The sequence below is a fragment of the Spinacia oleracea genome, chromosome 6, assembly GCF_020520425.1.
Source record: "Spinacia oleracea cultivar Varoflay chromosome 6, BTI_SOV_V1, whole genome shotgun sequence".
In the NCBI taxonomy this organism is placed as follows: domain Eukaryota; kingdom Viridiplantae; phylum Streptophyta; class Magnoliopsida; order Caryophyllales; family Amaranthaceae; genus Spinacia; species Spinacia oleracea.
The window spans coordinates 79,236,397-79,251,666 of NC_079492.1; the positions used below are offsets into that span (position 1 = coordinate 79,236,397).

At 41.9% G+C, this 15,270-nt stretch overlaps 2 protein-coding genes across 2 annotated transcripts; both read left to right on the forward strand.

The window, feature by feature from the left end:
• The first annotated feature begins 4,907 nt into the window (after positions 1–4,907).
• LOC130463295 (uncharacterized) lies at positions 4,908–6,299 on the forward strand. Its single transcript, XM_056832384.1, has one exon. The coding sequence runs from the start codon at positions 4,908–4,910 to the stop codon at positions 6,297–6,299; it is 1,392 nt and encodes a 463-aa protein (XP_056688362.1).
• On the forward strand, positions 6,296–10,371 carry LOC130463296 (uncharacterized). Its single transcript, XM_056832385.1, has 4 exons — positions 6,296–8,082; positions 8,271–8,721; positions 8,894–9,862; positions 9,904–10,371. Exons 1-4 carry the CDS (start codon positions 6,296–6,298, stop codon positions 10,369–10,371), a joined length of 3,675 nt encoding a protein of 1,224 aa, XP_056688363.1.
• The last annotated feature ends 4,899 nt before the right edge of the window (positions 10,372–15,270 follow it).

Below are 15,270 nucleotides of genomic sequence, written 5' to 3' on the forward strand. Positions count from 1 at the left end.
CACAAAACTAGATTTGTTGCTAAAGGTTACAAGCAAATTCACGGTGTGGATTGTGTTGAAACCTCATGCAAAATCGTAATGCTTAAATCTATAATTCAAGCACTGATTGCATATTGGTACATATGGCAATTGGATGACAAAACATCTTCCTCAGTCAAATGTTGGAAGAAACTATGTACATGGTATGTCATATGATTTGTGGATCCAAATAAATACTTGAAATGAAAGCTAGCTTATGAAATCTAAGTACAGATTTAAGCAAGCAATTGGGAATTGGAATTGTATTTTAGTGAAGCTAATAAGTATTTTAGTTTCATAAAATGTAAATGATTCTTATAGATATATAAGAAGTTTAGTGGGAGTACGTAAAACTTAATTGGTCCTATGTGTATCACACACATATCTCTCTATTGTGAAATAACATTCAAATACTAATGGCTTAGATTTGAAAATTATTCATCAATGACGGACCAAGGCGAAACTTAGTGCATACTGGGTATTAAGATCCATTCACAAAGATTTTATAATATTGTTTTGGATTAAGTAATGGAATTTACTAAATCAAACACGAAATACTCCATTGGAGACATTCGACCCATATGAATAAATCTAAGTAATGAATGTTTGAACTATGTATAAAAATTTACTAAGTTAAACATCAAAGGATCTAAGTGAGATTCTTAACCTATATTATATGTCAAAGAATTTAGCTGGATTCAGTATCTACTGAGACTAGAATGAGCTAAAGTTACATGAATAGAATTCAATTGGAAATTATTCTGCAAAAGAATTTATCATGTATGATATAATATGAGGATCGCCAAAAACGTATCGTATGGCTTTAGGCATGACGAACATATACCAATCTCTATTGATCTAAGTGAATATCAACTAGATTGAGATCAAGAATACTTATGGTACTTGAAAAAGTACATAGGAATAGTTCTTGATTCAAGGAAATAAAGATATGCTACATATTGATGCTACACGCATAAACACTAGAAAAGGATCAAGCAAGATTCCTTTGGAGTTAACCATTGACAAAGACGAGCTAAAGAGCATCGTGTTTTGAAATGGCAACATGGATTGAAGACCATGAGTTGTTGCGTGGGAAATTAAAATAATAATTTCTATGTTCTAAGATATAGTTGGAGAGTCTTCCACATATCTATGAACTGCTTGGATAGGTAAATCCAAACAAAGCATCACTAACAACCTATACAGTTGAAGTAAAAGTACTTATTGCCTAAGAAGCAATAAAACATGGTTGTTTTAAAGAGTTCTTCACTGAACTTGTGTAGATCACCTGTCTGCTGACTTGATGGTTCTTCATTGCAAAATGCGTAGAACCACTATCAAAGTAAGAAAGACTAGATCACATAATAAACAAACTCAAAAGATCTTATCATCATATCTCGAAGAACATTCGATGAAAAAGATTGGCAAAGCATGATAACTAAACCTATGCAACAAGTGAGAAGCAACACTCACATTGTAGCACTGGAAATCAAGCATAGCTTTGAAATTCCATAAACTGTTTTAGAAGATGGGTTTGAGGCCCATGGTTGTAAAACATTTGGGTTGAACATTTATCATATATGAAATGTATTTTCATATTCCATTTAATCTTGGTTTTGTATTAAATGATGAGTCCCTTCAAATTTGACGAAATATTCAAGATAAGTCTAATAAATGCGGTTCAGTATTAATTAACAAGTTAATAATTCAGTGAGATCAAGTGAGCTGAATGCCTAGCTAGAGGCCGCTTCAGTTCAAGTGGAATTAATGATATTAATCCACAACTTACTCTTGACTGAACCCGTAGGGTCACACAAATAGTACGTAAACGGATCAAGTATTTAATGGCATTAAATACTCCATCTATGGATATTCGGAATCGACGGGTCTTGGTTTCAGTGGGAGCTGAGATCTTCACAAGCAAGAAATGAATACTCCGGAAACGATGATATTGCCGGAAACGGAAATATGGATCGTATCAGGAAATATAAATATTATCCAAGTCGTAGATGTTGCCGAAAACGGAAACATGGTACGTATCGGAAAATATTAATGGAAATGGAAATATTGCCGGAATCAGAAATATTGCCGGAAACGGAAATATTGTCAGAATCGGAAATATTATCGGAATTGGAAAAAAATTCCGGAAACGGAAATATTAAATATTTGTTCGAAACGGAAATTAATTCTGGAATCGGAAATATTAAATATTGTTCATATCGGAAATGAATTCCGGAACCGGGAATTTAATCGGAAGCGCATCGTACGAATAAGAATCGGACGAGGCCTGCCGGACGAAGGCCCAGCACGAAGCCGGGCCATCGCCCAGCAAGCCAGCGCGCCACAAACGCCCCAAGCCAAGGCAGCGCCCAGGCCCACCGCAAGGCAGGCCCAGCGCGCGCCAAGGCCACGGCAGCGTGTGGGCCTCGTGGCATGGGCTGCGAGCTCGCAGGCCGCGCGCGCATAGTCGCCACTCGTGGGCTGCCGTGCGTGTGTGTGTTTGTGTTCATACACGAATCCTAAAGCTATTAGGATTTGATATATGATTAAATTCCCAATCCTAAAAGGATAAATTAATTAATTAGAGTTCTAATAGGATTCTAGTTTAATTAATTCGTATCCTAGTAGGATTCCAGTTCCCTTTCCATACCTCTATAAATAAGAGCCTAGGGTGATAATTTATAAAAACAATTGAAGTATTCTAAAGGTAAGATTTTGAAGAAAAATCAGCCACTCTCTTGCCCCTAATCAGCCGAAATCTATACTACCTTAAGGGCGATTCTAGTTGATCAAGCTTAAGGCGGATCCGGACGTGCTGTGGACTATCTACGGAGGGACGACACTTGGAGTCCTAAAGACTTGTTCTTGTTCGGTTCGGGCGCAGCTAGGGAGGGCACGCAACAAAGTGTATGCATCTAAACTATGCTAAATGATTATGTGTAAATAATATGCTTTCCTGGCTTTATGGTTTTTCCGCATGATTTATGTTTGTCATATGAATCATAACCTATCCAATCGTTGGGTAACCTTGGAGAGAGAGGAAAAAAGTGGGTGTTGAATGATGGTTATATTCAATGGGTGTTGGCGTTGTAGGTGAGAGTGTTATATGGTAGTCCGATTATCAATTCTTGAATGGATTGGGAGGCGGAGATTGTGTTGGTTGGGTTTCAGAGATGGAGATTGGGTTGTGTGTTAATGGATTTGGGTGAGGAGAGGAGCTTGAAGTGTTATTTTAATTAGTAGTAAGAATTTGTTAGAGGCGCTTTTTTTCTAACTGAATGGTTTTTGTGAGGGTGGTGTGTGGCTTGTTTTGGTGACAACTGTGGCAATGAGGATGAAGGTGAGGGTGACGGTTTTAATGGCAATGGTGATGGTTTCAATGAATGTGGGTCGAAGGAGTAATATAAAAAAGGAAAAAAAAGTTCCTAACCCAAGAACCTAAACTTTTAATCAAAGGGACTAATACTTTTTTGTGCATTAGTTAAATTTGGCCGGAAAAGGAATGGTCCCAAATGGTGAAAAAAAGGTATAGGTCCCAAACGGGGAAAAAAAGGTATAGGTCCCAAACGGTGAAAAAAGTGAAAGGTTAGACCCCATTTATTAGTTTAACTCCTTTGTTTTCAGGCACCGTGTTTCTTTTTCTTAAATAAGTAGATACTAGAAGCTTGGTAGCCAAGTACGAAGGAGACACTTTCCTGGCTTTCTGTTCCATTTTTGGGGCATATTTGTTTAACAGTCTCCTCAGTTTTCCAACTTCACAAAAGGGTTTGCAAACTATAAAAAAATTACTGGCCATTTTGTATTCTAATATGATATTTGTTGGGTTTTCAATAATGAAATCTAGCAGTAAGATTGTATTTGATCAATTGTGATCCGGCTGCTTTGGCTTTATCGAAGCTTTTTATATTTTGTGTAGTAAATGAAACAACGGGTAATCATTCTTTTGACAGGGTCAGTGTTACTTCCTCCATCACGCTTATTGATTTAATTTTTTATTGTTCTGGTGCAGCCAATTGAGCTTTGGACGAGTAAACAGTTGTTTAATGTTTTGCTGCGCCCACATGCACAAATAAAAGTTTTTGTCAATCTTATTGTAAAGGAGAAGATATATTCCAGAGTTGAAGACAGAAGTATAGCTATTAGGGAGGAAACCATGTATCCGAATGATGATTTTGTTTATTTCCACAACAGTGAACTAATATCCGGGCAGCTTGGAAAAGCTACCCTAGGTAAGTTTATAGTCAGTCGTCATTTTTGTTAATATTTTTTTTTTTTGCATCCTTTCATGTTTATTCCTCATATTTCTGTTTGTATTTGACACCCCCTCCCCTCGAGACTGGAGTCTCTATAGAGGTATTGTTGGAATGTTGATGTAGTAGATCATCAGGTTTCTGATTTTCTGAAGTGTACCATTTTTACATTTATTTTAAATTTCTTGTTACCCTTGCCTTGAATTATTACTTAGAACGTTAAGCTCCACAAGTCGGTGATTGAGTGTTGATGTACAGGTCTAAGAGGGATATGTTTTTACTTTATAATCAATAGGATGTGCTTACAGTAAAATGGGTGTTTTATTTTCTGTTTATTTCTAGTTGCATGATATTCATTTATAGTTTCCCCGAGATGATTATCCTTTTGGTCTAGCCCTTGTTTGGTGTTTTTTTCTCCATGTACTTGGGCAGATTATGAACTCCATGGAGTTATATACTAAGTCAAATAAATTGGTGTTCCATTGAACCGTCCTTTGCATTTTTTGCAGTGAGATAGTAGGTTTTCAGTCATTTATGTTTGAGACCAAAGATAACAACAACTCCCTCGAAAGAAAGGGCTGCTCTCCCTCGAAATAAAGGAAAACCCTAATCGCGCGGCCGGTTAATTCTTCGGCTATAATGGCCGACGACCTATCGGAAATATGTGCTCGTCTAGCAATTGAAGAGGAAGAGGACGAGGTCCTGGACTTAGGGGGTATAGTTTCGGATGAGACGGACGAGAAGGTTGCCCTTTTGCTGGTGGGAAAACTTCTAACGGATCGACCTTTCAATATCGATGCGTTTAAACGAACAATGGTGCAGGCCTGGGCAATGATGGGGAAGGTGTTAGTGCGGAGTATTGGACCGAACATGTTCGCGTTCCAATTCTTTCATTGGCGTGATATGGAGAAGGTGCTAATAGGGCGACCTTGGTGTTTTGATCAGCAACTGCTGATCCTGAATAAGGTTACGGGCGACGAGCAGCCAACTGATGTTCCCCTTAACCACTCACCTTTTTGGGTACGTATTTGGAATTTGCCGTTTAACTGTCGCTCTAATGATCATGTTAAAGTAGTGGCGTCATGCTTGGGTGACCTAATGGAGATTGAGGAGGACGATTTTGGTGTGGACAAGGATAGGAGGGTGAGAGTCCTCATGGACGTGAGGAAACCACTTAGAAGAACGAAATGCATTAAGAACAGGAGGGGTGTGGAGGTGGAGGTCGAATTTAGATATGAGAGGCTCCCCTTTTTCTGCTTTCTGTATGGCATTCTAGGGCACAGCGAAAGAGATTGTTCAAATGTACCTGATGATAAGAGGAAGGAGGGTTTCAAATGGGGAGTATGCCTTCGTGCCTCGCCTAGCAAGGGCAGATCACAACTCCTGGACGAGGTGGAAACCATTAAGGCGGCGAAGAAGGTCCTGTTTGTCTCAAAGAAAACAAGAAAATTCGGTGGAGATATGGGGCGTAGAGAACTGGAAGAAAGGAAGATTGTAGAGGTGGTAGAGGATAATGTGGAATGCCAACTCCAAATTAGGGCTGCTAGTGCAAACAAGTTGGATGGTGTGCCAACTACGAAGCCTGATGAGGATATTCGTGTATGTAGTGGCGTGGTTGGCGAGGGTCCTGGTGGGGGGAGTGGGGAGAAGGGGGTGAGTGGGAAGGAGATTCTTGCTGAAACGGAGATTCTTGCTGAAACTCTTACGTTTTCAGTCGGTGCTTCGGAGGGGAGTAAAGGGAGGGTCAGAAGGGTGAAAAGAATTAGTGATAAAAGAGAAAAGGTGGGGGAGAGGGAGGCGGTTGTGGAGGGACGGATGGGAGGTAGTGTTACTTCTACGTATGTGAGAGAGGGGCAGACTGCTGGAGAAGGGAGGGAGAAAAGGAAGAGTGGTATGGATGGTGAGGATGTGATCATGGAGGAGGAGGGGGTGGAAGGGAGGTGTGTTAAACCAATATTTTCTGGTACGGAATTCGGCTCTTTGAGTCAAGTAGCGGTGATTGGCGTGGACCAATCCCGCGAAGTACAATGAAAATCTTATCATGGAACTTCCGGGGGATTGGCAACCCCTGGACAGTTAGTGCTCTCCGGAATTGGTGTTGGAGAGAGATGCCGGATATCGTGTTCATAATGGAGACGATGATTGACTCTAAGAAACTTGAAGGAGTTCGAAATAGGTGTGGGTTCGCAAACGATGTTTGTTTTAGTAGCAATGGGACGTCGGGGGGCATGGGGTTATGGTGGAGGGATGTGAATGTGGCAGTTAATTCCTACTCAAAACACCATGTGGAGGCAGAAGTGAGAGGGGATGATGGGGGAGCCTTGTGGAAAGCCATTGGTGTATACGGGTGGCCAGAGATGGAGGAAAAGTATAAGACATGGGAGCTGATGAAGAGCTTGAAGGGTAATAGTTCCCTTCCAACGGTCATGTTCAGCGATTTTAACGAGATACTTGGCATGCATGAGAAGCAGGGAGGAGCAGTTAGAAGGGAGCGCTTTATTGATGCGTTTCGGGAGGTTATTGACTCGTGTGCAGTGAGGGACTTGGGATATAAGGGGAGCATTTTCACATGGGAGCACGGTAATTCTATGGAGACGAGAGTTCGTGAGCGGTTGGATAGGTTTTTGGCGGATGATGGGTGGACAACACTATTCCCCTATTTTGAGGTACTTCATTTCCCTATATACCGGTCTGACCATGCCCCGATTTTGCTAAAGTTTGGTAAAGAGAATAGAAGAAACAAGAATGGCAAAGTGTTTCGCTTTGATGCGATGTGGTTGTCAAATGAGGAGTGCGGGGGTGTGGTCTCAAAGGCGTGGCAGAACTCTAATGGGGGAAATATTGTAGAGAGAATTGGTGCGGTGGCGAGTAGCTTGTCAAAATGGGCATCATCCACTTTCGGTGCTATGAAGAAAAAGATTCGGGAGGTGGAAAGTAGGCTCAAATGCCTACAGGCTCGTGCCCACGATGCAAGAGTACTCGAGCAGTGTAGAGAGGCGGCGGATGAACTAGATGAGCTTCATAGAGTGGAGGAATCCTATTGGTATGCAAGAGCGTGGGCAAACGAACTTCGGGATGGTGATAAAAATACTAAGTATTTCCACCATAAAGCGTCGCAACGACGTAAACGGAATGCAATACTTGGTTTGAATAATGAGCAGGGTGTATGGAGTACCAAACCGGAGGAGATAGAGGGTATCATTAAAAGCTATTTTGAGGAGTTGTTTGCTACCAGTAACCCCACAGGGTTCGAAGAGGCGTTGGAAGGTATTGAGGAGCGGGTGTCGGGTGAAATGAATGACAGGTTGGAGGAGGAGCCATCGGGGGAAGAGATTAGGGCAGCTCTATTTGAAATGCACCCAAATAAGGCGCCGGGTCCGGACGGGATGCATGCGTTGTTTTTTCAGAAGTTTTGGGGGGTCCTAGGGGGGGATGTAGTGAGTTTTGTGAAGGCATGGTGGAAAGGAGAGGTGACATTGGAGGATGAAAACCGGACTTGTATTGTCCTTATCCCGAAATGTAATGATCCTAAGAGTATAACGGAGTTTCGGCCGATTAGCTTGTGCAATGTGTTATACAAAATAGTTTCCAAGATGATGGAAAATCGCCTAAAACCGATGCTTGAAACTATCATCTCAATTGAACAGAGTGCTTTTGTGCCGAGACGCCTCATCACCGGTAATGCTTTGGTGGCCTTTGAGATCTTCCATGCTATGAAAAGGAGGGGGGAGGGGAAGGAGGGCACGGTGGCGATGAAGTTAGATATGAGTAAGGCATATGATAGGGTTGAATGGGGCTTCCTAGAGAGAGTGATGTACAAATTGGGTTTTCGAAGTGCGTGGGTGTCAAGGATTTTGGGATGTTTGTCAAGCGTTTCCTTCTCTTCTAAGTACAATGGGAGTATTTCGGGTTCGCTTATCCTGGCAAGGGACTTCGGCAGGGGGACCCAATATCCCCATATCTCTTTTTGCTATGTGCGGATGCCTTTTCTTCCTTGTTAAGTAAGGCGGCGAGGGACAAGCTACTCCACGGTGCTCGAGTGTGCATGGGTGCTCCGAGGGTGTCGCATCTTTTCTTCGCGGATGATAGTATCCTCTTAGCAAAGGCAAACTTGCAAGAATGCTCTAAAATTGCTGAAATTATCAGTACATACGAGAGAGCATCCGGTCAAAAAGTTAATCTAAGCAAGACAGAAGTTGCCTTTAGTAAGTGTGTACGAATGGACCGTCGGAAAGAGATTGTGGAAACGCTTGGTGTGAGGGAGGTGAACAGACATGAAAAGTATTTGGGGCTGTCTACGATCATTGGAAGGTCAGAAAAAGTAATATTTACTTGCTTGAAGGAACGAATTTGGAAGAAACTCCAAGGTTGGAAAGAGAAGCTTTTATCGCGGCCCGAGAAGGAAGTGTTGATCAAAGCTGTGGCACAGGCTATTCCCACTTATATGATGAGTGTGTTTAAAATTCCGGAGGGACTCATTGATGAGATACACTCTATTTTGGCCCGGTTTTAGTGGGGAGACAATGAGTCGGAAACGAAGCTACATTGGCATAAATGGGAGTCATTATGTTTGCCTAAGGCAATGGGGGGCATGGGCTTCCGGGACCTAAAATGTTTTCAATCAGGCATTGCTAGCCAAACAAGGATTTCGGCTCCGGGATGGTAACGAATCGTTGCTGTGTCGGGTGTTAAAGGCAAAGTACTACAAAAATTCTGAGTTTGTCGATGCTAGACGTGGGCATGATCCAAGCTACACTTGGATGAGCATTTGGGGGGCGAAATCGCTGTTGTTGGAAGGTCTGAAATGGAGGGTGGGCAACGGTACATCAATACGGGTATGGGATGACGCATGGTTACCGGGAAATGGGTCTCATTTCGTGCCTACACCGAGGAGTACAAGCGACCCGGAGCTGCGTGTGTCGGACTTGATTGATTTTGAGGGCCAAAGGTGGAATGAAGAGGTTCTCAGGGAAGTGTTTGTAGAGGATGAGCAGCAGTTGGTGCTTGATTTACCGCTCTCGCCTTCGTGGCCGAGGGACTTGCTGTATTGGTGGCCCACTTCAAACGGCATATATAGTGTCCGTTCAGCTTACTGGTTGGGGATGTTGGGACGCACTCGCACGTATGAGCTATATTATGGGACGCGAGATAAGGAGCTATGGTCCTATGTTTGGAGGCTCAATGGTCCGCCAAAATTGAGTCACTTTTTGTGGCGCGCAAGAAGAGGTAGCCTCGCAACAATGGGCGTTCTATTCGGGCGTCACATTAGACAAGAGAAGGCTTGCCCAATATGTGCGGCTGACGAAGCATCCATCATACACTCCCTATTTGACTGCAAGCATGCCTCCACAATTTGGGGATGTAGTGAATTCGGGGATGTGTTAGTTGATGCTCCGAGGTCTTCCTTTGCGGATAGGTTCGTCTGGATCGCTGGTAAGATCGACAAAGAAAAGCTCCGCAACTTCTCCTCCCTGGTTTGGGCGGCTTGGTGCTGCCGTAATAGGGCTATCTTTGAAGATGCTAATGTTGATGTTGTGTGCCTGGCCACAGGTTTTGTGCAGCTGGTGGATGATTACCATGCATATAAGGGGAAGGTTAGTGTGGTTTCATCCTCTGCGAGGGTACTTTCCGCTAGGTACTGGACGCCCCCCCTACGGGTACCGTGAAAGTTAATGTTGATGCCCACCTGACCGCGGGGAGGGGGGTCGGTTTTGGAGCGGTTATTCGGGATGCTGATGGGAAAGTATTGGTGGCGGCGGTGATGCGAGTGGGGGAAAATTTCGGGGTGGAAATGGCCGAAGCGGGGGCAACGCGATATGGGGTGGAGTTGGCAAGGCGATTGGGCTATCAGAATGTGGTGCTGGAGTGCGATGCTCTGAATGTGGTGCGGGCCATTGAGAAGCAGGAGGTTGGCGCCTCACCGGTTTTCCTCTTCTATGAAGATATTGGCCGTATGTGTCGTTCTTTCAATTTATTTATGTGTATGCATGTAAGAAGAGCAGACAATACGGCTGCCCATCTAGTTGCTCGATGGGAGACCGATATTGGCTCGGAGCGTGTTCGGATGGACTGCTTTCCCCAAAGCCTAATTACTTTGGCATAGCTTGATTTAAATTAATGAAATTATTGCTCGTTCTTTCCCTCAAAAAAAAAAAAAATGTTTGAGACCAAAGATCTTGTTGGAAACAACTTTTTTGGCAACGGTAGGGGAAAGGCTCTGACACTATGTACAACAAAATCCGTATCCCAACTCAATTCTGTTGTAGGTATCTAGGTAATGATAGAGTAGGGTAAATGGTGCCTTGAAGATTGATATTTGATAAAACTCCCTCTGTTCTCAACATAAATGCAACAATTCCCATTTTTGTATGTTTCAAAATGTCTCGTACAACTTATCGTTTTTTGGTTTGTGGTTTGTATCTATTACTCTCATTATCAAATGAGCCTCCTTTGTTATCTCTCTCTTTACCACATGGGTTTCCTAAATATTCCTGCCTCCCCCTAAGGTTGCATAGAACGGAAGGACGTCTTTTCTTAAATTCTATTCTTTGCATCGGGTGGTCCATCATGCTTCTTTTTGAGCTTGGTGGTTGTATTGTAACTGTTACTTTCAAGTCTTTCCCCATCATTCTTTCTTTTGAAAGAGTTTCCTTTCGTTCATAAAAGCCGTCTCCAATCACCCACCTGGCAAAATGAAAGCAAAAAAAAAAAAAAAATATGAAGAAAGCCCCTTATCCGGCTGTTAAATTTGTTGCAGGGAATGGTAACAAAGTTGGCCTTTTCTTTGTTCTTGTTAGAGACTATAATGCATATGCTGCTGCAGATTGCATGAATCGGTTGGCAAAACTAAGATTAGTAACTGCTTTTCTTTTAATTTTAGCATACATTCATCTGTATTTGAACTTACATAAAGTGGGTAACTGATTAATTCTGCGTCTATTCGACCATTCTAAATTGCGGGTAGCACTTTAAAGAAAATGGAAGAAATCATATACGGAGTATCACATGTTTCAATATAATGCTTGTTTTTATTAATGTAGCAAATTAAGCTGTTGTAAGCTAAAAGCTTACAGGCCTTGAATGGAAGAATAGAAGATAGAAAACAAAGTGTAGAAGGTAGAGAGAGAGAACTCAGAATATAGAAGAAGGCAGAGAGAGAAATTAGAGAAGTAGGAGATTGGAGATTATGATTATGATTATATTCAGTGAATCCATATTACAACTGTAACTGGCTATATAGTGTCGAGTTTATAACAGAATTCATAACAAAATCCTGAAATTAAGCTAACAACTAAATATTGGTGCGGCGCTGCCCAACTAATCAACAACTAACTCACAGCTTTTCCCACCAAAAATATTATTATTATTATTATTTCTTCCTATAACATAAGCTATATTTCAAGACACGTTTATATGACCTGATAGTGAAAACTCCACTTACCTAGCATTAGATTTGTATTTTTTGGCTCTTTAGAATTTGCTTTAGGTTATGTGCTCGGGTTGGGTATGTAAAACTCAACTCATCCAGACTTCTTTGTGCACATTTTGCTCATTTTCTTATCCTTCTCTGCCTTTTGGGGTTCAATAATCCTATTAAAGTGATCGGTATCCATTATGATCAGATTTCGTAACATGTTCTATTATACTCTTATTCTTTTTTGTTTTTAGTGATCCTATTAAAGTGATCGGTATCCTTCTCTGCCTTTTGGGGTTCAATAATCCTCTTATTCTTTTTTGTTTCGTAACATGTTCTAACATGTTCTATTATGATCGGTATCCATTATGTTCTATTATACTTAAACTGACTGAAGGAAATCTTGATGAACCATCAATTTCAAAGAATTGAGGAAAAAAATATATGTTCTATTATACTCTTATTCTTTTTTGTTTTTAGTAAGGGGGCTAAAAGTTAAAGTTGAAATTGAATCCAATTACTGGATACAATTCACATCAAAATATTTTCTTGAGTTACAGACCATTCACAAGTGATTGTCATATACATAACTAGAAATAGCCAGCAATAGCTCACATCCCCAATTAGATATAAAGTATACTATATACCTTAGACATATCTGTGAGGGGGTCGAAAAAGCACGAGGCTAATGCGTGACCTCGTCCCTCGTGGGTGTGACGCTTCTTTTTGTCAAATCAAGTGTAATTGGATTTCCTGTGAGTTTACACCCAATTGACTAGTAATATAGGAGTCGCCATTCAGTTTTTAACGACAATGAGAAAAACTGACAAAATCCGGTTATCGTCACATAAAGGGAGTGCAATTATGTTTGACCACGACGGCCGTAGGTTCCCTTGTGATCCCTGGTGGTGGGGATCGCTCAACGTACACCCGCAGGGTAGAGATTGAGGGTTCGGGGGACTGTAACTACCGAGAGGAGTACTCGCTCTTCGATAACTCCAGAGGCAGGATATCCTTACTAGCTCACCATAAATAATTGAAGGGACATGCGTTAACGTACTATTAAACTAATCTGAGTTGATTTTAACAATATGCAACATATAGTACTAGATCGAGCGCGATTATCTGATTTAGATTGTTTTAAGGGGCCTAGCATGATAATCCAATTTCCCAAAAATATCATATTTATTAAGCGTGATCGAACAATCAAATTTAGTTAGTTTAACAGTTCATAAAAGGCGAGGAAAGCAATTAAATCATAGAAAAGGGACACATTACGACGCACCCTTGAGAGGTGCGTCACGGTTCTCAGAAAACTAACCACTTTGACTTTGCTATTTCTCCTTTTATTTAACGAATCTCAAATTATGGGACGGGATACGTTCTGTTCGATTTATGGATCGATTGCGACAGAACGCGTGATCAGTTTTGCAGCGTGAGGCTTAGGCTTAGGGATTTAGAGTCAATACTCAGAATAATAATTGTGTGTTGTTGTGTCCTTTTCACGTCGAACTTAAGGCCCTATTTATGGAAAAGAGTTCGTGGAAAGATAGAATTGCAGAACTCTAATCCACGAGGAATTAGGAAAAAACACGTACCAGGTATTTTCAGCGCCCAGGCCTGTGCGCCGAAGATTTCGGCGCCCAGAGCCAGGCGTTGAAAATAGGATCTGGGCTGTTTTTCTTAGTCAGATTCGGATTCCTAGAATCCGGAGTATTTGAGATTTAATTGAGTCTTTTAGTGCATATTAACCTTGTGACGGGATGCGTCTGGGCCCGTTACGAACTCTAGGCTCGTTAGGATTTTAATTAATACGTGACTCTTATTTTCGAATCGTATTAGGAATAGGATTCTCTCGCAATTTCTATATCATTTAGGATTTATGTTGGAGTGTAACACCTAATTCTGATAGGTTTCTATCTTTTATGACTTGCCACTTTTAACAACTACCCATTACGGCAGTTACTATTTTTAGCAGATTTCCATAAATAGCAGGTTTCGGGTGAAATGAAAAGGGGAATTGAGATTCTTTATTTTATAGGAGATGCGTTGTCAAGTGGATATTTACGCTTTCATCATCGAACCTTCCCTTTCGGGAATGGGGACAAAAGTAGGTGTCTACAGTTAGCCCCCACTTTGAATGAGTCTTGGAGTAAGACGATGGTCAAAGTATTAGACGAAGTGCGTCGCACAAGCCATGGTGACCTGTTTTGGCGAGGGTCTCACGAGCCCCCGAGTGATAACATTTGACTTAAGGGTCATCACTTGAAGTGTCGACATATCCCTCACGTGTCTTTGGGATTTGTCAACGGATAGTATAGAAACTTCCTCACTTTGTCATTGGAAGGATCTAAAGGTGCGCAGAAACTCCCTCACTTTGTCATTGGGAGTAGCTACAGATGTTTTCGAAATTAAAGCTATAAAGTGTAATTGGGCCTGGCCAAGCCCAATCACGAGGTAAAAACGTTTTAAAAGATTCTCATTTTCAGGGTTAGCTAAACGAGAAAGCCCCCTTGTTTTTATGGGACGTAAAACGAAGGAAAATCCAGCACATTGCTCTTTTTTGGAAAAAACGGAAAACCAATCTTTGGAAAAAGGGAAAGCTACTCACACCGTTCTTTTTTGGAAAAACGAAAAACCAGAAAAAGTTATCACTGCAGCGACTAAGGACCTGCGCGGTTAGTGACGCAGACCCCGCCGGCTAAAGATGGCGAGCCTGTCCGCTAAGGGTGGACACCCCGTCCGATGGAAGTGGACGAATCTATTTTTGAAATTTGAAAATAAGGACATACGCGGTTTGTGACGTAGACCCCGCCGGCTAAAGATGGCGAACCTGTCCGCTAAGGGTGGACACCCCGTCCGATAGAAGTGGACGAATCTATTTTGAAATTTGTTTGTGCTTTTTCAAAATAAGGACCTACGTGGTTTGTGACGTAAACCCTGCCGGCTAAAGATGGCGAGCCTATAAACATATATATTTTTTTTTGAAGATTCTTTTTTGAAAACTGAGGACCTGCGCGGCTAGTGACGCAGACCCCGCCCGCTGAGGGTGGGCGAGCCCTGTCCGCTGAGGGTGGACGTCCCTGAATTCGTTTTTTCGATTTAGGAACTCGCGTGGTTCGTGACGCGATCTTGCCAACTGAAGATGGGCAAGTTCCTATTTCTTTTGTTCTTTGCGATTTCTTTTGAGAACTTCTTTTTATTCATTCTTGTAGGAGCGAATTCTTTCGAGGGATGCTCGGATTTAGTTGCAACCTGAATGTGGGTTGACAACGTGCTTAGACGGACCATTGTCTTGTGGTCTTTTTCATGGTTTTGAGCTAGTCTTTTCGGCTCAATTTTACCAGCTCTTGGTCTTTGATCAGAGGACCATGTACAAGTGCCAATGGCGACCTTTGTCTTGAGGTCGTAAACCGGTTTTATTTTTTGGGACATCCAAACACGGGACTTCGTACATCGTAGTCTGGGAATATTGTTTTAACTTTTCATACTCTCTTTTGAAATATATATTTTCTTTCGAGCCCCCAAGCATTCGTGCTTGACGGTCATTTCTTGTCAAAGGGGTTCCTTGGGGATACGCAATTTGTG

Excerpts from the sequence above, each read along its gene's own strand:
- LOC130463295 (XM_056832384.1), top strand. The coding sequence starts at position 4,908 with ATGGCCGACGACCTATCGGAAATATGTGCTCGTCTAGCAATTGAAGAG.
- LOC130463296 (XM_056832385.1), top strand. The coding sequence starts at position 6,296 with ATGAAAATCTTATCATGGAACTTCCGGGGGATTGGCAACCCCTGGACA. Across the intron at positions 8,722-8,893 it reads TTCCCACTTATATGATGAGT|GCATTGCTAGCCAAACAAGG; the intron begins GTGTTTAAAATT and ends GTTTTCAATCAG. Across the intron at positions 9,863-9,903 it reads ACCATGCATATAAGGGGAAG|GTACTGGACGCCCCCCCTAC; the intron begins GTTAGTGTGGTT and ends ACTTTCCGCTAG.